This window comes from Rhinopithecus bieti, unplaced genomic scaffold, assembly GCF_001698545.2.
Source record: "Rhinopithecus bieti isolate Rb0 unplaced genomic scaffold, ASM169854v2 scaffold_641, whole genome shotgun sequence".
Lineage (NCBI taxonomy): Eukaryota > Metazoa > Chordata > Mammalia > Primates > Cercopithecidae > Rhinopithecus > Rhinopithecus bieti.
The window spans coordinates 1796310-1821250 of NW_016803417.1; the positions used below are offsets into that span (position 1 = coordinate 1796310).

Consider the following 24941-nt stretch of genomic DNA (forward strand, 5'->3'; position numbering starts at 1 on the left):
ATGACTGGAATCCTTGGCCTCCCCTCACTTGGCGTGCAGGCTGGCTCTGCCTGTGCAGAAAGGACAGGTGTGGAGATGAGAGGTCTCTGTGCTAAGGCTGGGGGTGCCTGGGCCCACCCGGCAGTTGTGGGGTTCAGGAGTGAACGGCTGGGGTCCAGCAGGAGAATGCAAGCTCAGCAGATGACACATGTTGCAGCAGTGGAGAAGGAGGCATTTGCTGTGCCGCCAGTCCCTTTGCACCCAAGTGTGCCCCTCTGATTACTCGCTGAGGTGGGTTCATGGTGATAAGAGGGCACTGAGCTGTGAAGGAATATTGAGGACAGCCACACTGTGGAGGGAGGATTAGGGCATGAGGCCCCTGGTCTAAGTTGACTCTGGGAGCCAGGCTTGAAGAAGCAGTTACCCTGTCTTGCCTATGTTGTTTAGCTGGACCCCTGTAGCCCTCAACGTCTCCCAACTCACTGGTTCTGTGGCTGACACATTACTCAGCCTCTCTGAGCCTTGGTTTCCTCTTTTCTCAACAGTGTCTTTCTCCAGGAGTTATTAAAAGGATCAAAATGAGTTCACATATGTGATGCTGCGAGACAGTGCCTGCCACAAAGTAAGTACTGTAGATGTGCTTGTTAAAGGGAAGTATACATAAAACAAGCATCTGCCCCTCTGACTGGCTTTTGTCCTCACTATACTTAACCTTCAACTCAGGTTCAGCTACTTGCCAGGTTCAGCTATTTGCCTGGCTGCCCAGTCTCTACCTCTTTCTGTGATTTTGCTAACTGGTGACCTGGCTTTGGTTCAACTAGCCATGGGCTCACGTGGCAGATTCTTGCTAAGAGCCCCACTTGCCTGTGATAGGAGGCAGTGTGGGGAATATGGTGTCATGGAAAGAAATGACATTTGTGCCCCAAAGATGGACTCTCATCTTGGGACAGTGCTCAGCTGCGATGGTGGTAAGACTCTGGGCTCCTTGTACATTGGAAGTCTTTGCCAGCCAGGTGCGGTGGCTCATGCCTGTAAGTCCAGCACTTATAGGCAGGCGGATCATCTGAGGTCAGGAGTTGGAGACCAGCCTGACCAACATGGTGAAACCCCATCTCTACTAAAAGTCCAAAAATTAGCCAGGCATGGTGGCGGGCACCTGTAATCTCAGTTACTCAGGAGGCTGAGGCAGGAGAATCATTTGAACTCAGGAGGTGGAGGCTGTATTGAGCCAAGATCGTGCCACTGCATTCCAGCGTGGGCAACAGAATGAGACTCTGTCTCTCAAAAAAAAAAAAAAAAAAAAAAAAGAAAGTCTTTGCCAAGGATGTAGGCAGTGAATTTCAGGAGGTGAATGTTCCTTACAGTAATTTTCATGGTGCTCCTTGAAAGTGAGTTTCAAAAGAAACATGAACATTACTCACTTTCAAGGAGCATCATGAAAACTACATGGAAGGAGTCCTCAATGCTGGCTATGAGAGGTTCCTGCTTTTCTCTTCACATTTCTGGAATGATGCATCTCAGATACACCCAGGTGTGCCATACTAAAGGGAAATGATTGCTTCATTTTCTTTCCCCCATTGCACAGTGCTGATTATGAGTACCTCTCTTGCAAACCCAAGTCCAAGCAACAGAACTAATAAAACATTGCCATAATCAGTCTAAATCATTTCCAATGGCTCTACCCACTATTGATTTGGCCATGGAAATAAATTAGACGGAAGGACTCAGAGGAGTGCTTAGTCGTGTGTGATGATTTAGAGACTGCCTGGACAATAGAATAAGAAGAGGACAAAACCCCTGACTAACAAATGGGCAATGATTTAAACAGACTTTTCACCAAAGAAGATGGCAAAGAAGTCTGTTAAAAAATGCCCAACATTATGACTCGTCAGGGCAAGGCAAATTAAAACCGTAGTGAGGTGCCACTCATGCTCAATAGAATGCCTAAAATGAAAACAAAACAGAACAGTACTGATAATACTAAGTGCTGGTGATGATGTGGGGCACCTGGAATCCCACATGTAGGTGGTGGAAATACAAATGGCTTAGCCACTTTGCAAAGCTGTTGGTGGTTTCTTACAAACATACTTAGCACACAACCCAGTAATCCCATTCCTAGGTTATTTACCTGAAAGAAATGAGAGCATATGTCCACACCAAGACCTACAGTGGATCTATGTGCATATTTTCCTTTGTGTTCTACCAGCCCAGGGAAAGCAGACATTGAGGCAGCACATGATATTGCATAGGCTTTGTCCTGTAGTCATTTATGTCTGCTTTTTATAATAAACCAGAAACTGTGTATTTGGGGTGGAAGTGATTAGATTCTTAGCTCTGGAGGGAAGGGAGAAATGGGTATGTGGTTCTTGATTAACCTAAACCAATTGAGTAACTAGTTCCTTTGCCACAATGATTGGTTCAGGGATGGTCAGGTGACCCAAGTTGGCCCAATCAGATTTTTGTTTGATGATGCTATGGGGGGATGGGGAATGAGGTGTGGCGGCCAAGGAGACATCCTCTTTCTCTTTCCTTGCCAAAATGGTATGTGTATATGAGGCCTGAAAATGCTACAGTTATTTTCTGCCATACAAAAAACTAGTCTGAGGAAGGAAACAGAGGAGAGTAGAGATAAAAGAATCACAACAATGGGACTGGAAGTCCTGATCAAGCCATACTTGATGTTCATTTTCCTTTGTGCTTTTCAGAGACACCAATAAATTTATTTCATTTAAGAAACCAATTAGAGTTGGGATTTTTTTGTTGTTGTTACCTGAGACTGAAAGCTTCTAATTAATGTAGATGTGGATCTGAGAATGAATCTGATTTCAGGAGATCATATCAAAGAAGTAGAACAAGCAAGACACAAATTTTGTGAGCCAAGGTCAAAGCTAACACAGAGATCTGGGGTGAAGTTGTAGAGGCAATGAAAACAGAGCAGCACAGAGCCAGCTGGGTGGCCTTGGTAGAACTCTCGGCCTCGAACCAACAGCATCTGTCAGGGGGACATCAGGTGTGGGGCCCTGTCAGGACCTGGCCTTGAGGGGGTTGGAGTGGGGATGACCAAGGAAAGAAACTACGAGGGGACAGTGCAAGAGACAGCCTCAGGCAGATGGTCAGTCATAGGACTGGGGCCTTAGCAGGACTGTCTACCCTGCCTGGACCAACTGCTGGAGGCTGCCTCTCATCCAGGGCCACGCTTTGTCTAGGACGAGCCTGCAGATGGAGCTGAAGCAGGTGAGCTGCTTTTCTGATTCAGTTGGCCTGGGGCTAGGGCCAGGGCTCTGTTTCTAACAGGAGTCTACCTCCTGATGCCACAGTCTGCAGAAGATGCCGGGAGAAACCCAGTTTTACTGGGTGTGATGGAATTCACTGGCTGCCTCAGCTGGACCTGACCTTGGCCTTGGTCTACTCCTGCACCACACATTCTGCTCTCTGCTACTCACAGGATCCTGTATGGAAGCACCCTGGCTACCGGGTGAGGCCTTCTCCCACACCTGCCCCCTTGGTTTCTCGACAGATCACTCATTCTCTTCTTTGCAATTTCATCTCCCTCCTTGGAGTGGATGTTAGGCCTCCAGCCCCTATTTTTAGGTTTGGCAAAACTATTGGCGTGTGGTTTTTGGCCTCCTCTGTCCTCTGTCTCCAGCTTCTTGGAAAATCTGGATGTGTCTCAGGATTGGAACAGGGGAGATGATGTGCTGGGTTTTGTCTGGGGAACAATAAGTTAGAAATCAAGGCATATGGGTAAGCTGGGGTAGCCTGTGGGTCTCCTGCTGTGTTTATTAGCCTGAGTCCTCCATCTGTGGTGGAAGCAAAAGCCCAGCTGTGGGAGATGCCATCTGAGTATAAGAGAAACTTCTAGCTGCACATTGTTTGGGTTAAGTACAATATTAGGTTGGTGCAAAAGTAATTGAAAGTAATGGCAAAAACCGCTATTACTTTTGCACCAACCTAACACTTCCATTGTTGATCATGAACTACCATCATTTTGCTAATGTGTCTGTTTTCTTGGCATTGACCCCAGCTCCTACGCCCCAAACTTCCAAAGAACACATAAAATCCAAGGCTAATCATAAGAATGCAAAGATAACATCTGGAGATTTTAAAATCATAGATCCCCCATTTGGAAGGAGAACGGAATTTATAACCAACTGATGTGAGCTCAAATTCAGTCTTAACTACCTCACAATAGACCCTTTGCCATCTGGGGGGTACTGAATTCCCCAGTATCAATTTTCTTGCCTGTAAAGAAGGATGATAACTATCTTAAAACTCAGTGGGTGTATTTCTGCAAATATTTATACAGAATCTAGTGTGGTGCCTGAATGTTAGAGAAGCTTAATAAACAGTAGCTGTTATTTTTAACATTAGAGGAAATTCTTTAAATGCAACATGTCCTGGCCCTAGACACTTTATAGTCTGCCTAGTACTAAAGCTTCTGGTTCATCTAAGGGAGCTGAAGATGAGACCCACCAAGTGGATTGTTTTAAAGCCTTTGTCTTGAGTTCGCAGCAAATGCTTTATTATGAGCTCATTCATATTTCCCCACCTTTACTATTTCAGGCCCTTTCCATTGCTGTCCCTAGATCTCTTTGCCTGGGGGTTTCCCCTAGGCCCCAAAGTCCACTCTGCCTGGGCCCAGCAAGCTTGAATGCTGGGGAATTAATATCCCTTAAGAGCAGTCTTGAAGCAATGAATGATGGAAGCTGGTGGATAAATACTCTAGCTCCCCTGCCTCCTTACGTGAGATAACTTAGTGGCTCTCCTGTTAAACTGTCTCCCAGTTCCCACAGAAGAATTAGATCTCAGTTGCCCATAGTGATAACTGGCTTGCTAACACACTTTCCTCCGCTCCTTTCTCTTCCCTGCCTTCCTTCCACACTGTCCCACAAGCACTTCCTGGGATCACCTTTCAAATCAACTGTTTGCACTTGAGTCCTTGCTTAGAGTCTCCCTGGGAAACCCAAACGCAGGAGGATTTCAATTCAGAGGTGCAACCTCTGGGTGCTGCTAGGGTTTGTTTAAACGAGCCAGTATTATTTGAAGAAAGGCAAATCCAGCCAAGATGAGACGGGCCTTGCCAAAGAACATCAGGCACATTTTGACGATGCCAGTAGGGCTGATGTTGGAGCTCTTTATTATAAACTGGAGCCATCTGCCGGCCTGTAATAACCTGAATATGAAAGTCCTAACCTGGGATGCAGTTAAACTGAATAATTTCTGTTTGTGGTTATGCATTTAAATCTTCACATGCTCTGAACGGCAGATTGAAATTCATAAGTACGTTGTTTTACAAAACTGGCATGAAGTCCTTTCAATACAATGCGCAAAATTCATTAGTATGTTGCATCCAGAGCTCAGTGTTTTCTCTTTCTTGTTATTATGCTTCGTTTTTAAATAAAGGAAACTTGTAGGACCACAGCCTTGTAAATGTCTTGCAGTGATGCCAAGAACCTCTCTGTAAGCCACTTTCTAAGCAGCAATTTCCTTTTTGTCCCATAAAACTCCCCAAAGCACCTTAGGCGAACACTGAAGCGAGGGCTATGTTTGCAAACTGCAAATACAGCAGACATTTAATTACACGGAATTCATCAAAACCCTAATTGAGACAGGAACTCAAACCTTATAGCTTAATTACTTTAATTTCAGATGGATAACAGACTTGGTCATGTGCAACCCTCCATGCTGAAATTCGTAGAGGGAGGCCCACGGGCACTTGCTGGTAATTCTCCCAGCCAAATGAAAGTGCAGATCAACATAAATAAAATGCTAAGTGAGACCCATGATTGGATTTATTAATCGCTTCAATTCCCAATATCCAGCCTTTGCCATAACATTCCACTGCACCAACTCCACCACTTGGGAGAGCTTCTCCCTGTGTGAGGCTGGGAAGCTGCCATTTCTTTTTTTTTCCCTCCTACTGATAGACAGCACAGAAGTAAGTAACAGTCTTTTGAGATTGTTTTTCTATGAACATCTCCCTACTTTGATTTCTACTTAGAAGACCTTCTCCCTGACTATCTCTTCCCTTCCCATTGAGTATCCTGTGTCTGTTAATTAAGCTGTAGACACCCTTGACCGTTAGATAAGTTCTATCAATGAGTTGGTCAAATTATCACAGTGACCTTGGTGGAATTTGGAGGTGAGAATCCCAGGGATGCATATTCTGAGCATTGCTAATGGTGTCTAACTGAGACTGACTTACCATGTAGAACAGGTGCTATTACCATGTAGAACAGGTGCTATATTTCATCCTGATGGCAACACTAGGAAGTAGGTGTGCTTATACCCACTGTATAGATGAGAAAAATGAGGCTTTGAGAACATAAGTAACTTCTCCAAGGTCTCACAGCCAGAAAATGGCAGAATCAAGATTCAAACCCAGACCCGCCTGATTCCCCAGCCCATGTTCTTCCAAAACATAATTTTGCTTTCTCTGCAAAGACTTGAAGGATCCTACACAACCCTGAGCTGGATGGCCTTGAAAATCTCCAAGTGGGCACAGGACAGGAATGTCAGAAGGAAACGTTGGCATCCAGAGTCATCGCATGGACTGCTTCTCCCAACAGTCATGGTTGTTACTTCTGTCCATGGCTATGGGGTTGTGAGGCGAGCCAGCAAAGACCTTCTGGAGTGAGTGAAGGGACAAACACCAGCATTTTTTGGAGTTCAGAGAGCCCTTTGCCTTTGATGCAGGTGTTCCAACCAAGCTGGGATGAGCCACGTTGCTAATGAGTGATGAGCCACACATGCATCCAAGCCATTTCATGAGTAATTAGTTGTGTGGCACTGACTAGATGCTCCCCAGTCATTTGTTTCATTTCTCTACATTATCTCTCCTCCTCTGGGCTTGCTTTTGAATCAAGCTTCAGGTACAAATGATGAATGAACTAATGACAACATTAATAACAGCTAGACTAATAACCATACTGCTGATGGTGACAATGCCAATTAGGAGAGTGCTAACAGCGACAGACTCTTCTGCTGTTCATCTCTGGAAGGCCACGGGCAGTTGTCTAAGGCAAAGGAGAGCCAGGGAAGTGCAAATAGCACCAAAGGCAAAGGCAGAGACACATTTTTAAAAAAATACTAACTACATTTATGGGAGATTTAGAAAGCACATATTGTGGGTCCACAAAATCTAAGACATGAGCTCACTGACCGAAAGGATGACAAGAGGGAAATCATTCAGTCTAGGGAGCTGAGCAGAGCTCAGTCACCATGTACTGGGAGCCCCTTCTCCTGAAAGAAGGAACCCGTCCACCTGTGGGCCCTGGAGCTGAGTCCCGATGAGATCCAGGTATCCCTCTGCATGTCACCTGAAAGCAACTGACACACCAGGCAATCCAGACAAATCAACAGACATAAGGATGACGGAAGTAAAAATGGGCAGCGGAGAATGCAGTGGGGGACCAGGGGTGTCCTGCATGGAGACCCTTGAGTCTACATCAGCGGAACGGGCAGCATGGGGTGCCCCTTGCCGCTGTTGTGAGGTGAGGGGCCTGGCAAAGGGTGTGGGGAAGGCTGCCCCGGGGCTTTCCTTAGCCCCCTGACCCAATCAGCTGCTTCTAGTAGAACAGCGCACTGTTCATATCAAGGCTGCTGATCAAGTGATTACGATCAACAGTTTCCTTTATATTATAAGTGGAGTAACCTCCATGAGCTTTTAGAAGTGACTTTTACTGGAAGATACACAAAGTTGTGGGTATTTGGGAAGAGACTTCAAGGTTGTGTTGTCTCTGAATAAAATTCCTATGGAGAAATTTAGGATATCAGAGTTGGCAAAGCAGTTGCAAACCCTGCAAACAAACCTCCAGGTGCTGCTGCAGTGTCCTGTAGTCTCAGTCGCCCAGAGCCTCCCATGCAGTGGCTTCTGAGCACCTTCCCCAAGCTTTCCAAAACAGACACCAGTATTCATAAAGAACACAGATACCAGGACACCACCTGGAAGTGGCATCAACTCCATAGGTAAACTGCAGGCTTGAAAAGCCCTTCATGACCCCAAAGGCACGCTAAAACAGAGAAATGAAATGCTCTACTATAGTCGAAAAAAGTTAGACTGTGTCCTAAACCATGATGACTGCACATTTTGTTGAGCAGATTCTCGCGTATTTTACTTCCACTGAGCAAAAATCATACCTAAAAGTGTTCTAGGCTATTCTAGTTCAGATCAGTAGCATACCAAAATGAGCGTGGAACCCTTCAGATTGTAACCTACATCTTTCAGGCTGGTTAATTATTTATGTGGACCTGAGCATTCTATATTCCATCAACATGGAGACCAACTAATGGTGGCTTACCAGTTTCCACTTCCAGCTGGGCCAGCCTCCTGGGATGTGAGGTCCCAAATCACTGCTGCCCAAACCACTGGGCCCTGATACAAGTTGTGTTCCAGCAAGACAATCTCCTGCCTAAACTCCAGGACTCCCCTTTCCCCAATATCACATTTGCCATCACAAAGAAGCCGCCAGTCTTACCTGCCCAGCAAAGAGCCCACAGACACCAATGATGCACAGGATGTTGAATACCGCTGAGCCCACGATGGTGCCAACTCCCACGTCGCCTTTGGTGATGAAGACCCCTGAAACACAGATCCCACATCAGCCTGGCTGCTGTGGCCCTGTTGCATTCCAAAGTGGGCATGGGGAACCTTTCATAAGCATTAGATTGTTCTCAGAATCTACAGGAAACAGCTGAGGGTGGAGAGAGCTTTCTAATCTACAGAGGGATGACTGCTGCACAGGAGTGTGGGGGACTCGGGGTCTGGGACAAGTTCATGCACAGTAAAAGCATCACTTAAATAAAACAACAGCAGATGGGAGGCTGATGTTCTACTCATTGGGGCCCCTGGATTATCATTTTCTATGAGGGGCAGACAGTCTCTGTCTGGGGGCCATCTCTTCCCAGAGCCCCTTTCCTTCAGACAGTGAAGGGCTGAGGTGTCCCTCAGTCTGTCACCTACCTATGACCGATGTGAACAGCTCTGGGGCCGAACTGCCCGCCGCCATGAATGTGGCCCCAGCCACATCTTCACTGAGGTGCAGGCGCTACAGAGGAGCAAAGACAAACCACAGGTGAGTTGGGATTCCATCTGGGAAGAGAGGTGACTGTGACAACAAGTTCAAGCCCTGAGAAGCAAAGCCTGGGGCTTCACCAGGAGCAGGAACGATGGAACCTGGGGCTGGTACTTAGTCCCTCTCAGCCCCCTTCTCCTTCTCACAGAGCCCAGCCACTGTTGCCGAACCCCTGCTGAGCCAGAGCTCCTCCTCAAGGGACAGGTTTGGGGAGGGAACTGCATGTCCTTATGAGCTAAAGCCTCTTGGGAAGATCTAGGATTCCCCCAGGGGCTGTGCAGATGACAATCAGGAGTGGAGGTGGGCCCATGGGAGGCCACAGCAGATGGTATGTCTGAGGCTATGATGGGGGCATTCACCTCTTTTCTATGGGAGCATTGCCCAGTTCCCTCAGTGTGGCCAGATACTCTGATTTTTAAGAGATGCCAATAATCCAAACTTTTATACAAAACTTCCTGATTTTTGTGATACTATGCTGATCTCAGGCTAAATGAGGCTCATGGTAACCAGTTTGTGAGTCTTTAGGAGGTTATGGAGGCATGTTGGGGTATGGATGTGGGGATCACCCTCCTGAAACCCACTCCCCTTCCTTGAGGCAGTCTGGAAACCCTGGAATCAGAGAGTGGGAGGGGGGCTTAAAGCTAAGAAGAAGGTAATGAGGCATCAGCCCTGCCAAGATGGTTTATACAATGAGTTCTCCATGTTACCCTGTTTCTTAAACCAAAAGGTGATTTGCAAGAAGACAAGGCAATTATACATTAGAGGCTGGTTACCAGATTTTGCATTTCTGCATTCAGTCATGACCCAGAAAGTATGCTGCTGGCTGCCAGCATTCTTGGAGTATGACAGTTCCCTCCTGGTAGTCAAGCTTGAGTGACATCCTCCTCTTCCAGTGGCACCAACAGCTGCACTTCCTTGCTCAGCCAGAGAGGGGCAGTGTGGCCCTGGTGTAGGTCACTGGCCTCCATTGACTGACTCACAATAGTTTGCAGGAGGAGTCCTATTTGAGGATTTTGATCTAGGATCCCGGGTTGCTTCGCTGTCTGCTGGACAGCGAAGCTTCACATGGGATGCTGAGCAGACCCTAAGATGGAGGCACAGATACTGCAAAGTTGCAAGGTGAGGCTGTGAGGGGTGCCCAAGCACTCCCGTCCCATGGAGCTAAGAGTTTGTGAGTGAGGTAGCCTGACCCACAGCTCACAGCAACCTGTATGCTTTGCCAAGACCTGCCAGGAGGCGGGAGCCTTGTGTTGCTGTGGTTCTGTCCTGCTGGGGTATTAGTTGTAGTATCCAAACCTTGGGTTCATGTCCAGTTCCCCTCTCTCTTTCATCCAGCCAGTTTGTTTCTTCCTCTGTATCTTCTTACACCCCTCCATCATCCTCAGTTCACTTCAGCCCTGGCAACATCTCACAGGACTCTAGTCTTCTTGACTCTGGACTCCTATCTACCATGACAGAGCCCTCAAAAGCCCTCCCCAGCTCCTTCCAGAGCTTGGAATAATTCCTAATGCCCAGCCTGGCGTGCAGGGCTGCCGGTATGCTGGTGCAAAACCCCATCTTGGTTTTGCGGCTCAGATGGTCTCTCACCAAATACCCTTCCTCAAAATACTTGGCCACTAACACCTTCCCTCTAAGGGCTGCTCTAATCCTGCCCCTTGCACGAGCCCTTTCTTGATCTCCTCCCAACTCTATCCCTCACAGCATCAATCTCTCCTTCCCCCACTCTCTCTCTGCACTTCTGCACTTGCCAATTCCCCGCCACTTCCTCCAGGCCCCTGTGGGTATTACCCTGGAGCTGCTCTGCAGCTAGGAGCCCTGGGATGGGATGGGACACACTGTGTGTGATCTAGTTTCCTCCCAGCCCCTGGTATAGAGCTTGGTCCAGGCAGAGCCCAGCTTAGTGCTAACATCAGAGGGGTGAGTAGTGTTCCAGACCTATTGTCACATCCTCCGCTGCTCAAATGTCCCACTGCTGTCCTGGAAGCCTCCACATGGGTCCCAAAGCCTCCCACCCTCCCCATCCGACTTCATCTTTCCTAGATGAGCCTCTGCTCCGCCCAGGGCTGCCACCTCATTGTCCTTGGGGATGCCAGGCCCTTCCCCTCACTGAGCTTTGGTTAATGTTCACTCTTCTTCTTGAAATGCCTCTCTCCCTTTCCACCTCAATGCAGCCGAGTCTGTCTACTGTGGCTTATAGGATTTCTCTAAACTCTGGAGACCCTCTCTGCATGTCCTGCCATGATATCTCTTGGCTGTTCAAAATCTAGGCGCTGCCATTTCACACAAGCAGAAAGTGAGGTCCAGACACAAGGAGAAAGTGAGGTCCAGACAGGGGAAGCGGGTGGCATGGAGCAGGTGCTTTGCAAGCACCAGGGCTGGACCCCAGTTTCGGATCCTGGATCACTGCCTTTATCTCCTTCTCTTTCTCCCAGTTTCTCTTCTTTGCCTTTTCCAGAACTCCACATTTTTCTGCTTTTAACTTTAAAGTATTTGAGACTGAGTGAGAATCTGTCCTGACCTCCAAGCAATGATTTGTTGAATCGTGTGGATTTCTCTCCCTACTCATCTTTCACAAAAGCTGGAAACAACATCCTTCTGTGTTTTTCTGCCTTACTCCCAGTTTTAGTCTACGAGCAACCATGAAACACACAATATCGAATCATTAAAAGGTGATCAGGGAAAGCACAGGCAGTAAACAGAGCCCAGGGCCGAGAGGCCCTCTAGGCCACTGCTGGTGGACCCACACCATGATCCTCTCATCTTGTGAGAAAGTGTAACTGCAGGGAGAATTGATCCCACGACTCTTAGAAGATGTAAACACGTCAGGATCTCTATCTCTAAATACATGTAAGCTCTGACCTCAGCCCACCCACCATTCACAGACATAACGTTTCCCCAGCAATTAAGGCTGTTTAAGGTCCATGGAGCCAACACTGTCTTTACAGGAGACAGGCACGGGGCACCTACTCTTGTTATATGAATCTTGCTCATAAGACCAGATTCGGGGTGGAAGCAGGGAGAGCCCAGGAAAAGGTGGTTGCTCTTCTGTGCCCACTCGTCCAGTATCGCTGTGGGTCCAGGCAGTGCAGCCAGTTCTAACAACACCATGACCTGATCCAGGCTCATCTCTGGATAGGGGAGCAGCAAAAAGTCTGAAGACTTGGGACTCAGGCTGACTTGGGCTCAAACAGTGACTCTATCCCTTGATCCAGGGCAAGTTGCTCAGCTTCTCTAAGCTCTGGTTTCCTTGTTTGTAAAGAGGGGATAATATCAGTCACCTGACAGAATTCTTGAGATGATTAAAGACAAGTAGACATAGTCACACACACTGTTTAGCGACTGAACCATATCAGGGACCTAGTAAAATAACACCCCCCATTTAAACATTTTCTTTCCTTTTCCTCTCCTTAAAATTTTTTTTGTTAAAAGACTCACCCCGCCCTCTTTTTCTGCCATTTTCTGGCTCATTGATTGCCTCCCCCTACAAGGGCATGGGTATTCACAGGTTCTGTGGATTTCCTCAACTGAGTAGAACACGTGCTAACAGCTGTACTGACATTTCCAGAATATAATTTTGATGTTCACACCAAAAAATTTGCACGGGAAAGAGAGAGAGTGGTTTTGCTCTGCATGAACAGTAAAGCACCCAATGGTGGTATTTCAGAGATCACAGAGGACCCCAGTTACAGGTGAGGAACACCTCCTCCCCTTCAACATAAGGTGACCCCACTCCCAGGTGGAAGTCCTCGGACAAAGGGCCTCCCCACCTGGCCACTGTGCATTTCAGATGCCACCTCACTTATTCTGTGCTACCGTGGAACGGAGCCCCTCCTGTGGCTCTCTAAATATTCTTACTGTGGGACACTTTTCATTTATTTAAGTATCCAACACTAACTTCCAGGATGTAGAAGTAACTGTTTAGGGTATGTAGTTCGCTAAGTCTGTGGTTCCTGGACCAGGCAGCAGCCTCAGCATCACCTGAAAAATGTATTAGAAATGCAAGTTCTACCCCCTCCCACTCTCCCAAGACCTACTGGATCAGGTACTCACGGGAGAGAGAAGGAAAGGGAAGACACAACCAGTTTTGAGAACTACTGGCATACAGAAACCGAGTTCCGGACAGATGTGTCTGAGGGAGATGCCTTCTGGAAACAGGGATTCTGAATTTAAAAATAAATAAATAAATAAAATGGAAAGCTTTCAGATAAAGGAAACTACATTTCCAAACAGACAAAGAGTTGAAAGAGGCAAGAGAATGAAAGAGTTCTAGATCTGCTGAATATTTTTTGATGAAAGGGGTTTAACTTGCTGTTCAGCCTGGCATGCACTGTGATGATTTCTAACAGGGACACTTTCCTGATCTCTGTGGCCAATTCTTTCATGTCAGTGCTTCCACTTGGAGAATTTCTGTATATATACAGAGAGAGGAAGCATGGCAGAGGTATGCGGTTGGAGGTTTTTAATCCTGTGAGGACCCCAAGGATCATCAAAGGAGAGTTATAGAGGCAGAAGGAAACGCAGGAGACAAGGGTAGAGGAAATGACAGAGAGAAAGGAAGAGTGAGTTTAAAAAGAAAAGAAAATGGGGAAGGAAAATACAAATAGCACCATTAGTTAGGTCTAAATGGAGTTGGGGAGGTTGGTCCTGTGGGCTTTCGTCTGATTATTGATGGGTGTCATGAAATGCTCAGTGGACTGATGGCACTTTTGTGCTAATAATGACCATCGCTCTCAAACATGCTGATGCCTGGTGTTTCCACCGCAGCTGCCCTGCAAGGGCTCCCCAGGACCTTGGTGAGGAGGCTGGAACAGTACAGGGCACAGGTTTAGTCCCCAGTCTGGCTCACACATACCAAGAATATGAGGCACGTACCTCACAGATCTTTTCCAAGGAAGGGACGAAGAAGTCATCACACACAATGGCCAGTGCATAGAACATGTATATGGCCTGGAAGAGAGGAGATAAAAGGGGTTAAAGTTAGAGCGAGGCAGAGCCAGGAAGATGAGGGTCCAGCCACCTTCTGCTTTGATAATGTCTTCTGTCATCGTGAATTCAACATCTTAAATACCAAGTCTTTGCAATGCCCACAACACTCCCCTGTGACCTGGTCCCAGCTTCCTCTCTGATGTTATCACCTGCCACTCTCCTTTTGCCCACCTCCCTTTCCATGAAACATGCCATGGATTCCTGTCTCAGGGCCTTTGCACTTGTTCTTGCCTCTGCCTGGAACACTCTCCCGCAAGATAGCCCACTGGATCACGCCATCACACCCTTCAGGTCCCTGCTCAGATGGCAACCTCTTTCGCCCACTCCCATTTCTCTCTATCTCATTTATCTCTTTGGTTTTTCCTGATATATTATATGTGAAATTAATTCACCTGTTGTCTGTCTCCTCCACCAGAAGTTCATGAGGATATGATGTCATATAATTAATTTAATGTAATTATTGCCATATCCCCAGCAGTCAGCACAGGGCCTGGTATATAGTAGGTCCTCCATAAACGTATGTGAAATGAGGGAATAAATAAATGGACACTTCCAACTGAACCTGTTTACTCACCAGATCCCTGCAGGAAAGCTTTGCAAACTTGCTTCTGCATCTTGGTCAGCTATGACCAGGGTATCACCTGGAATTCCACCTTCTGGCCAGAAATTGCCTCTCCACTCTATCCAACCCCACGTTTCCTCTCTAACTAATGAAATCTTACTAGGATTTCAGTGTTGATTGACCACTCAACATCCTTTTCTCACTCTTTCCTAAGGAGACCCCAGTTTTGTCCAAATATCCACCATGCCGCATGTGGAAGGTGACCCTATCCTTTTCTCCAGGAGTGAATGCTGATTGGTCAGTCAGTATGTAGTATTCCTTAGCTGTGGCTATTGGTTCAGAGGTGAGCACATGACCTAGGCTGGCCCAAGTGGAGAGCAGGAAAGGCTTTTAGTTTTCGCCAAAGGGAGCCATTTCTTACCCTCTGTTGCTGGTTGTGGAGGAGGAAGCTGGGAGCCCTCATTGCCGCTGACAGTCATATTGAAGGAATCTGACTTGAGAGGAAGTTGACCCTGAGTCAAAAAAAACCTAAGCCCTTGATAACATCCCTGAGTCCTTGATCAAGTGCCCACCCTACCTCTTGACTTCATAACATACCATGAGCACTGTTGAGGCCAGTTTGATTTAGAACATCTCTGTTACTTGCTTCTCAAAGCATCTAATAGGTGTGGTTCAAGTTCCAGCAACCTCAGCAGTGACATTGCGTTCATTTATTGACCTCCCATTCTCTTTTCCTTTTGAGAAGTGCTCCTCAGGATGGGAGTCATACATCCTCTCCAACTCACACGGGGCGCAGACACATGACCCAGGATAGCCATAGATCATCCATACCCTGTCACACAGTGGAGAGTCAGGGACAGGTCTGTAAGGGGCCAAGCAGAGATAAATGGAGAAGCTGAGGGAGAGACACCCTCTTTTTATGGATATAAGCACCTCACATCTGGAGCTGCTAGAGGCAGCTGTCATATAGAGAAAACTTGCCTGAGAAGAATGCTGCTCTCACAGTGAGAAGCCGACACAAGAGATGGGACAGGCACACGCACACACACACACAGGCACACACACATCCCAAATGACACCATGTGACCCCTGACCCCAGCTCCAGTCTAAAATCAAAGTGGACTTTCCAATTTCATGAGCCAATAATAGGCCTTTTACACTTAAGCACTTTTAAGTTTCTGCCACTTGCAACCGTCCTTTATGAAGCCTTCTGTGGCAGCCCAAGCATGAAATGATCTCTCTTGCCTTTGACTCTTGGCAGTTGCACTAATGTACCCCCAGGGTCCCTGCTTTGCATGAGCTTGTTCGCTTTTTCACATATATGTTTGGTCTCTTCCATGAGATTGTAAGATTCTAAAGTATACCTTAATGCTAGATCCTGTGGAAATATCAGACAAATGCACAAAGACATATGCACTAGTATTTTCATTCCACAATTGCTGACTACAATAAGTTATCAAACCTAGCAAAATATGCCTTGGGGAACGGGTTATATAAACTGTGGTTCCTCATTCAATAAGACGTCCTTAAAAGGGATTGTGTAAATCCAATATGAAGTGACAGGGAAAGGCATTCACAATACATTGCTAAATGAAAACCAGCATTGCAATCTCTTTTTTATTACATAATCTATGTATATGTGCACATACACACATTATATATTTGCATATAAGGGTTTGTAAAGCCATTAATCAAAACGGCGGCTACATTTCTCTCTCGGTGTGACTCTCTCTGTATTTTATAATCCCTATCAATATTTTCACTCTGAAATAGTATTTCTTCTGTAACTTTTGTAGGTGATGGGAAATTTTAGAGGTAAGAACTCTGTCTTATACTTCTTTAATTTCTGAGGAGCCTGGGATGCTTGGCATGGAGAAAAAATCTCAAAAATAACTCATTAATAGATCCATTCATAATCCGTACAAAATTATTTGCCAATGGGCTTTTTATTGAAAACGTCAATTAAGAATAATTCTTGCTGTATTTTGTAGCCTGGGAAAAATCGTAAAACACATTCCCAAATTGCAATGGACTCAAACCCTCTCTTGCTGTATGACTTGGCTGATTCAATGATATGCAAGTTTTAAGATTAGCTTTGAAAGGACACTCACATTTGGTAATCAGTTTACAGAATTGCACATCTGTAGATTAATCAAGATCTAAATAAGCTGTCCATAGCTGACATATTCAACTCCCTGAAACAGCCAACACTGCCTAGAAGTCCATAAACCATCTCACCAAGAATATGTTCCAGTATTACGTATTGATCTGGTTTTGTGGCAAGAAGTTCCATCTAAAACACTGTTATATCCATGCTTGGAGGGGGGTGAGAAATGAGATCTGCTAAGCACTCAGGACTTTTGAGGATAATGACTGTCGAAAGCTGTGTGAGTTCTCATGAGCTGGGCAGCATGAGGCGGGGATGCTCACTGTTAACTGGATGCCCTTTGACATAGCACCTCTGGGCACCCAGAGAGGCCTGGAAGGCGATAAGCCCTTGCCAGCTGCAGAGCCCTTCCTGGCAGCTGAGGGTGGGACTGCCATTTCTGGCTACAAAACACTCTGCTCTAACTCTCTCTCATGTTACCCACTGGAAAACAGGTTCCTGCAGCACAAGCAAAGAGAACAAAGGAAGAAAACATAGGTTCAAAGTCAAATTTTAAGATGCAAAAAACCTACTGGGAGTGTGACGTTGATGGTATTATCAATACAACTAGCACAAATAGCTTTAATAGAGTAAGGCATCTTTAGGTTACTTTGACCATTCTTTTATTTTCAAAGGATATATTAATATCATTGACAATAATAATAATAATCACATTTGCCACTGTTTGTTGAGACAGGAATTCCAGGCATGCTCCAGGTATATCACCTGGACTTTCTCAGTTCTTCTAAATCTTGTATGAGGCAGGGAGTTACTGGTCGCATTTCCCAAATGATGCAGAGCGTGTAGGAACTTGCCCAAGTACACATGGCCAGCAAACGGCAGGGCTTAAATGTGACCCCAGGACTCCCTCCAAGCCTTCCCGCAGAGCCCAGCTATTTCCCTGTATAAAGATCATTTTTGGTTCACCACCCCATCTCCACTTTTTCTGATGTTCAGCTCATCTACTAGTGAGCTGTCTTCTCCAACTGCAGACAGCGAGGGATATTTTAGAATTCCAGCCATCCACTTTTTGGGGCTGTCTGTCAGAGCCATTGAAGTTCTTTACCAATATTATTATTTTTACCAGATGCACTACAAAATATGAGACAGATTTGAACTCTCGAAAATGCTTGGGCTGGCCCAACACCCTGAGGCAGCCCAAACATGCTATAACTCACCCTGGAACCCAAGCCCATGGCTTGGCTACAGTAGCCGGTACAAGTGAATGTGGGGTGCCTTCTGGAAATGATGAATGATGGGCATCTAGAGAAGATAGGGGGTCTTTTGGAATTTCAGTTTTACTCTCATGACCACAAGGCTTCTCTTACCAGGGAATTTTTCAGAACCCTCTGAGTGGGAATCTGCTTTGGCATTGATCGTGTGTAGCCTGGACTGTGAGCCGTGTTTTATGTTCATGTCTCTGGCCTCCCTTTTGTTTTATGTTCATGTATCTGGCCTACCTTCTACTGAGGGCAGCATCTGTGTCCTCACATATTAATATCCACCCCACCCAAGCGTGGGCTCTCTATATATGAAGTGATGGATCCCAAGGAGGGTAGTGTTCATGGAGTAGCCGGTGTTGCCTTTTTTTTTTTTAGAGTGTCTCACTCTGTCACCCAGGCTGGAGTATAGTGATGCACTGCACTCATGGTTCACTGCAGCCTTGTTCCACCTGACGCAAGAAATCCTCCTACCTCAGCCGCCTGAGTAGCTGGGACTATAGGTGCATGCCACCATGCATGGCTTTTTTTTTTTGTATTTTTTTTAAGAGTCAGAGTTTCACCATGTTGCCCAGGCTGGTCTCAAACTCCTGAACTCAAGTGATTCACCCACTTGGGCCTCCCAAAGTGCTGGGATTGCAGCTGTGAGCCACCGCACCTGGCTTGGTGTAATCTAGCAAGGGAAATGCCCAGGTAGCATGGACAGGGTACAAGCAGTTGCTAAAAGCAACACAGCCTGGAGCCTTGGAGGAAGCCCGGGGCATGGTGTGGGATCTCCCATCAGGTCCTAGACTTGAAATTTCCAAGCTGTGTGACTTCGTGTGACTCTTCTTACCTTGCTTACCCTTCAACATGGGCCTCATCACCGCATGCTCCCTGGTGCTTATAAGGCTGTTGTGAGAAGTAAATGAAAAGCAATGAGCAAAGGGGCTTAGACATAGCACAGCCCCTCATGCACTGGCATTGTTGTGGCAACAAGAAGGATGCCATGAGAACATGCCCAGGCTAGCCTGCTGGAGGAAAAGAGACATGCAGGGTAGAGACAGGTCACTTCAGTTGTCCCGGCTAAGGCTGTCAGAGATTAGCTGGCAAGCAGCTAGTCCCTAGACGTGGGTGAGCCCAACTGAGACAGGCCCAGCCCAGCCCAAGTTCAACAGTTCAGCTGAACCAGAAAAACCCATGAACCAATGAATTGTTTATTGTATGTCATTGAAGTTGTGAGGCCATTTGTTACGCAGCATTATTGAGGCAGTCAGTATGTTGATAGTGTCCTTTGACGTACAGGTAACAGATACAGCCCAGATAATTAAAAGAGCCACAGTGAAAAAAACAATATTGAGTAACTTCCAAGAAGCAGACTTGAAAAATTCCTAACAGACAAAATGACAAAGTAGAACTTTCAGGGATAGCTCCACTCAGCTGAAATAATATTTATACGTTTAAAGCATACACTATTCAGAGGCCACCAAGGAAAATGATGATTCTATTCTGAGGCAGGCCTGCCTTAGGATTTGAAGAGTTATTTACTTATTAATTCAACAACATTGTGTGCAGCGCCAACTCAAAGCCAGATGCACTGTTTGGTGGGAAGGGTCTAAGACTTAATAAGTTACTGTCCTTCAACAAAGAAGAATGGCCTGAGGTCCAGTTGGAAGTACCCAACATAAGAAGTTCACTTTAACTCAGTGTGGAGATCTTAGGATAGAGTTCTGTAATGTCGCAGATGCTGTTGGTGACCTATTTGTTACTTATTAAACCTTTTATTTTGCAAACACAACTTCAGTTTTGTTCTGAGTAACGATATGATCAGCTCTTCCGGCCTTCTTGGATCTAGTCATGGCCATGTGACACAGTTTTGGCCAATGAGAAGAAAGCACACATTCAGCTAAAGTCACCTTATCTTCCAGCCTGCAACTTGGATGTGATGTCTGGAATGGCAGCAGCCATTTATGACTATGAGATAACAAGCCTGAGGATACACACCAACATGCTGAGGGCAGCAGGGCACTGAGGACATCATGCACCATCTGGACTCATGCCTGAAATCAGCTGCTTCTGTATTTCTAACTATGTGAGAAAATGACTTCCTTACTTGCTTCACTCACCATTAGCCGGGGGCTCTGTACTTGAAGCCATGTGCTTCCCTAACTGATGTGGGCCACAAAAGATATGCTGGGTAGAGGTAGTGCAAGGAGAAGAGAGAGGAAGTGGCTGTTGACCCAGGATTCTGAGAAATAATTAGTACCTCATCAGGTAATTTCAAAGGTTGATTGGGACTAATAAAACTAAAGAACTTTGTCTACAGTGGTTAAACGGAAAAACACCTAAGATAACAGGAAATCATCATGGCGCATGACATAATAGAGGTGAGCAGGCTCTAGCTGGAATGTTGATCTACATAAGGGCTTCTGAATACTGAGGGCAAATGTATTTGAAAAGCAGGACTTTAACCCTGCTGTTTTATGTTGCATCGACAGTCAGCGGTTTTCACAGACAATTTCTTTTTACTACATCATCTGCACTCCTGTCTCTTTGTCTTTAATTTCAGTGAAGGTATTGTGGAGAAGCAATTTTTAGGGAAGCACTACAGAACTGTGGCCTTGGTGGAAATTGTTCTAAATCTTAAATCTCCCAGGGAACATGGCTGGAATAATAATAATAATAAAACCTTCCTTTTCCTCCTCTTTTTCATAGCTTCAAGTGATTGCATATAATTAAGCTTAGAATAGAAAAGTTACTTTTTAAAATTTATTTTCCCCGATCACAGGCTCCGTATCTAATAGCCCCACGAGGACAAGGTGGAACTGACCATGGGTCTACTGTAGGGTGCTGCTACCAGTGTGGATATCATTGTTCTGGAACCATTCATTGATTCTAGTCACTAGAGAGAAATGCTCAGTCTCACAGTCCAGGTTCTGAACAAGAGGATTTGGGGTGGGAGTTTGCAGGGAAGAGGAATGTAGCAGAAGGCTGTTGGTGCCCCTTCCCTTCACCATATTCTTCAGGCCGCATTAATTTAGAGAGCTCCATTGACTTTCAAAGACCAGAGTATTCCTGAATTTGTTTGAAGACTTTTGATTTAACCACACGAAGAAGTCAAGAAATGCTTGAAAATTAACACCCATGGGAGCCCTCAAATGTTGAGAGTTGGCATATCAGTACCCCTGACTGGGCTAACTCTATGCTGTCTCCAGAGTTTCCCAGCTGAATTAAGTTTCAGGTGCCCAGAATATTATGTTGCATTGCTGGCTTGGTTATGGACCTGTTTTTTTTTTTTTTTCTTTTTTTCTTTTTTTAGAGATGGGGTCATGCTCTGTTGCCCAGCCTGGAGTGCAGTGGCATGATCATAACTTACTGTAGCCTCAAATTCCTGGGCTCAAGGGATCCTCCCACTTCAGCCTCCTGAGTAGCTGGGGCTACAGGCATGCCTTGCTAATTTTTTTTTACACAACATTTTTAGAGGTGGGGGGCTCCTCCCCATGTTGCCAAGGCTGGTCTTGAATTCCTGGGCTCAAGCGACCCTCCCCTCTAAGCCTTCTGAGTTGCTAGGATTAGAGGCGTGAGCCACTGCACCTGGTTCAGGTCATGTACCTTTTATTAGTAGCTTTTACTTTCCTGTCTCACTTCCTATTCCCCTACTGATGTTTTCTTCCTCTTTTCCAATATCACTTACATTTAAATCCTTGTTTCAGGGTCTGCTTCTGAGAGAGCCCACATTAAAACAAGAGGGAAGTGAGTTAAGGAAGATTGTGAAGGGAATGAAATAAAATTTTAAATCACAATGGGCCACTCTCAGAAACAACTGCCTTCCTAAGGTATATGGGACCCTCTCCTGAGTCCCACCCTACGGTTATTTAGTCATTTGGCATGGGGAAACTCTTTGGGAGCCATTACCAGCTGAATTAGTTATCTTGCAGGGGCTCAAATTCCAAGGGAAATGAGCATATGTGAATGTACCTGCACCATTAACATAAATCCTTGGATTATTTTACTTTAAAGGAGTTTAAGGTGCCCAGATGTGTCCTTGGCCATTTAGTGTTCTTCAAGGTCACCATACTGGGGTCCCTGTTTTGGAGTCTTGGGAATGAGAGGTTTGCCATCTCTGGAGAAATGTTTCAGCAGGAAAAGATTCTTCCACTTTCCCCACTTGGTTCTCCTTCCTTTTCTCCTCTCTCTCCCTCTTCCTCATTGAAGATGCCTTTTTCACAGTGTCCGCTTGCTGAGATATTGACTCCTGTGTTACTGAGGAAGTCATTTATTTCTTTTGGTTGTCAGTTTCTTGGATGATCATCGCTGCTTCCCCTCGAAACCCACTGAAGGAAGGCTCTGGGAACAAGGTTTGTGCAGCTGGGCTGATGCTGATGTACCCCCTACAGGGCTATACTGTGAGTCCAGTACACACCTTCTCCATTTACCTCCCCACCTGCAGCAGGGGACAATGGGCCTCATCTAGCCTCACAGGTGGGAATCTGGGGCACAGAGAAGTCCAGCAGCTCAGGCCACATGACTAGTAAGTGATAGAGGCAGCATTTGAACCCAGGTGACCCACTGGGTTCAAATCCTGACCACCACACCACACCACACAGCATTCCAGGAAGAGGACAGCCTACTTTCTATTTGAGGAACGTCTACAGCTCTAACCTCCACCAGGCCTCAAATCCCCTTCTGTGGAGACTGAGGCTCTTACCCTGGGGTCCATAAGCCCCTCTATCCTCCAAAGAGCACTCAGAAAGAATTTGTGAGTTTGCTAAGGATGTGAACAAATTACATCTTTGTTCTCACTAACCTGTAATTGGAATTCAGCACTTCCTTCCACTATGAATACAGGCAATATGCCACAGTAATACTGGCAAAACCTGGGAATATGTCCCCAGCAGAAGTCACAGATCTTTCATATCACATTACCCATGTTTCAGAGACCTCAAACTATCATTTGTGTTCATCATTACTTCAAAAATAAGTAGCTATGAGACCTAATGCGACATCTTCATCTAATGTATTAACAAGGTATCCTATGTTACCATATCACTTTATTTATCCCAGAGTCACCAGGAAATGCAGATAAAATGGGGGTCCCTAGCATCACTCCAGAAGATCTATTTAGTAATCTGGGTTGGGCCCAGGGATCTCCATTTCTAACCAGCACCAGGTGGTGCATGGATTCACATTGGGGACATTCTTGGACATTTCCTGGTCTGTTTCCATAAAACTCCTTGAGAAGGGGTCAGTGATATGGTTTGGCTCTGTGTCCCCACCCAAATCTCATGTTGAAGTGTGATCCTGAATGTTGGAGGAGGGGCCTGGTGGGAGGTGACTGAATCATAGGGGCAGCTTCTCCAACGCTATTCTTCTGATAGAGTTCTCCCAAGATCTGCTTGTTAAAAATTGTGTAACACTTTCCCCTGCTCTCTCTCCTGCTGGCCATGTGAAGATGTGCCTGATTCCCCTTCACCTTCTGCCATGATTGTAAGGTTCCTGAGGTCTCCCCAGAAGCAGAAGCCTGTACAACCTGCAGAACTGTGAGCCAATTACACCTCCTTTCTTTATAAATTTCCCAGTGACAGGTAGGTCTTTACAGCAGTGTGAGAACAGACTAATGCATCCAGAATAGTGGGGAGGTCTAGTGTACCTGTCAGGGTCTGGGCAGAAAGCAGAAGACAATTCAAAAGTGTTTGACCAAAGAGAACTCTTTTCTGACTGAAGAGAATTTAATGAAGCACTTATTTGCAGCCGTGCAGTCAGGATCAGGGGAACCAGCAAAGATGGCGGAGACCCCCAGAGCCTAGCAAAAATAGGAACCTTTGGCCTGAAGGTGCAAGAGGACATGGAGTTGCTGCAGCATGGTAAGTGTGGGGAAGGGGGTTAAGAGCATGTAGATGATCACAGGAGTGGAGGGAAGCAGCTGCTGCCAGACCCTGGAGAGCCAGGAGGGAGCAAAAAGAAGTGCCCGGGCCTCTCATTCCTCCTGCCCTCCCCTCTCCTGTCGCAGCTTCCCATCAATTGAGGTGAAAGCTAGAGGTGTGGGAGCCCTGGGGCTAAGGTTCTTAGAGGCTGATCACCCTGTCCAGAGCAGGGCAGAGAAGAATGGAGAATGGGAGAGAGGTTGGAGCAGAGAATAACCACCCAGGAAGCTTGAGAAAGGATGGAAAAGAAACAGGAGGCACAGGTGGGACAGGAGGGCCACAGGAGTGGAAGGATGAGGAAAGGGACATGAACAAGTCCTTAAGTCTAACTCAACATAAAGACATCAGGTCTTTATCACTCCCTTGCCTTCACTGCCGATTTACTAAGGCCCTCAAATAAGTACATACATGATGAAATCATTGTACAAAACAAGTACGTGCAAAGCATCAGGACACAGGAAACATAAAAATACAAGTAGTGTGTCAAGAGGAAGAAACAGAAGAACACTGATATGACATCTTGCACTTCACATCCCATGTGGATTTTTGCCGCCCAGAAGTGCTGGGGCTGGCCAGAGAAGGGCAGATCCATTACAGCTGGGCAGGTCTGACCTCCCACAGGGGTTCCCTGACCCACTTTTTCTTGGGTTCCTGAGCTGGACTGCTTCTTGGGATTTGTGAACCATTTCCATTTCTAAGTCAGCCTATGTATTGGTTTTCTTAAGTAAGACAGAGGAGAGCAAACCTGGTTGGGGAACGGGAAGGACCAATATCTCTGGGAGGGGCTGCATCACTAAAAAAGCCTCTATGTATCTCTCTGTCTATTTTAGTCACTGTTCATATATACGTAGTATATATTGGATGTATCAACACATACAAATATTGTACATATTCCCACATATCTATTACTTTGGATTAAATGTTTTAAACTATTTTTATTGTGGTAAAATAGGCATAACATAATTTACCATTTTAATAATTTTTAAATCTACAGTTCAGTGGTGCATTCATACCATGAAACCATCATCACCATCCATCTTCAAAGCTTTTTTCATTTTCCCAGATTGAAAC

General features: G+C 46.0%; 1 protein-coding gene across 1 annotated transcript in view; it reads right to left on the reverse strand.

Annotated features, from left to right (window-relative positions):
* SLC24A3 (solute carrier family 24 member 3) overlaps positions 1-24941 on the reverse strand; it is a 448998-nt gene that overhangs the window by 133677 nt on the left and 290380 nt on the right. The window contains exons 3-5 of the mRNA XM_017883401.1: positions 13926-14000; positions 8942-9026; positions 8457-8560 (exon numbers count right to left, since the gene is read on the reverse strand). Coding sequence (XP_017738890.1) covers positions 8457-8560; positions 8942-9026; positions 13926-14000 — 264 coding nt within the window. The remainder of the gene's footprint in view (positions 1-8456; positions 8561-8941; positions 9027-13925; positions 14001-24941) is intronic.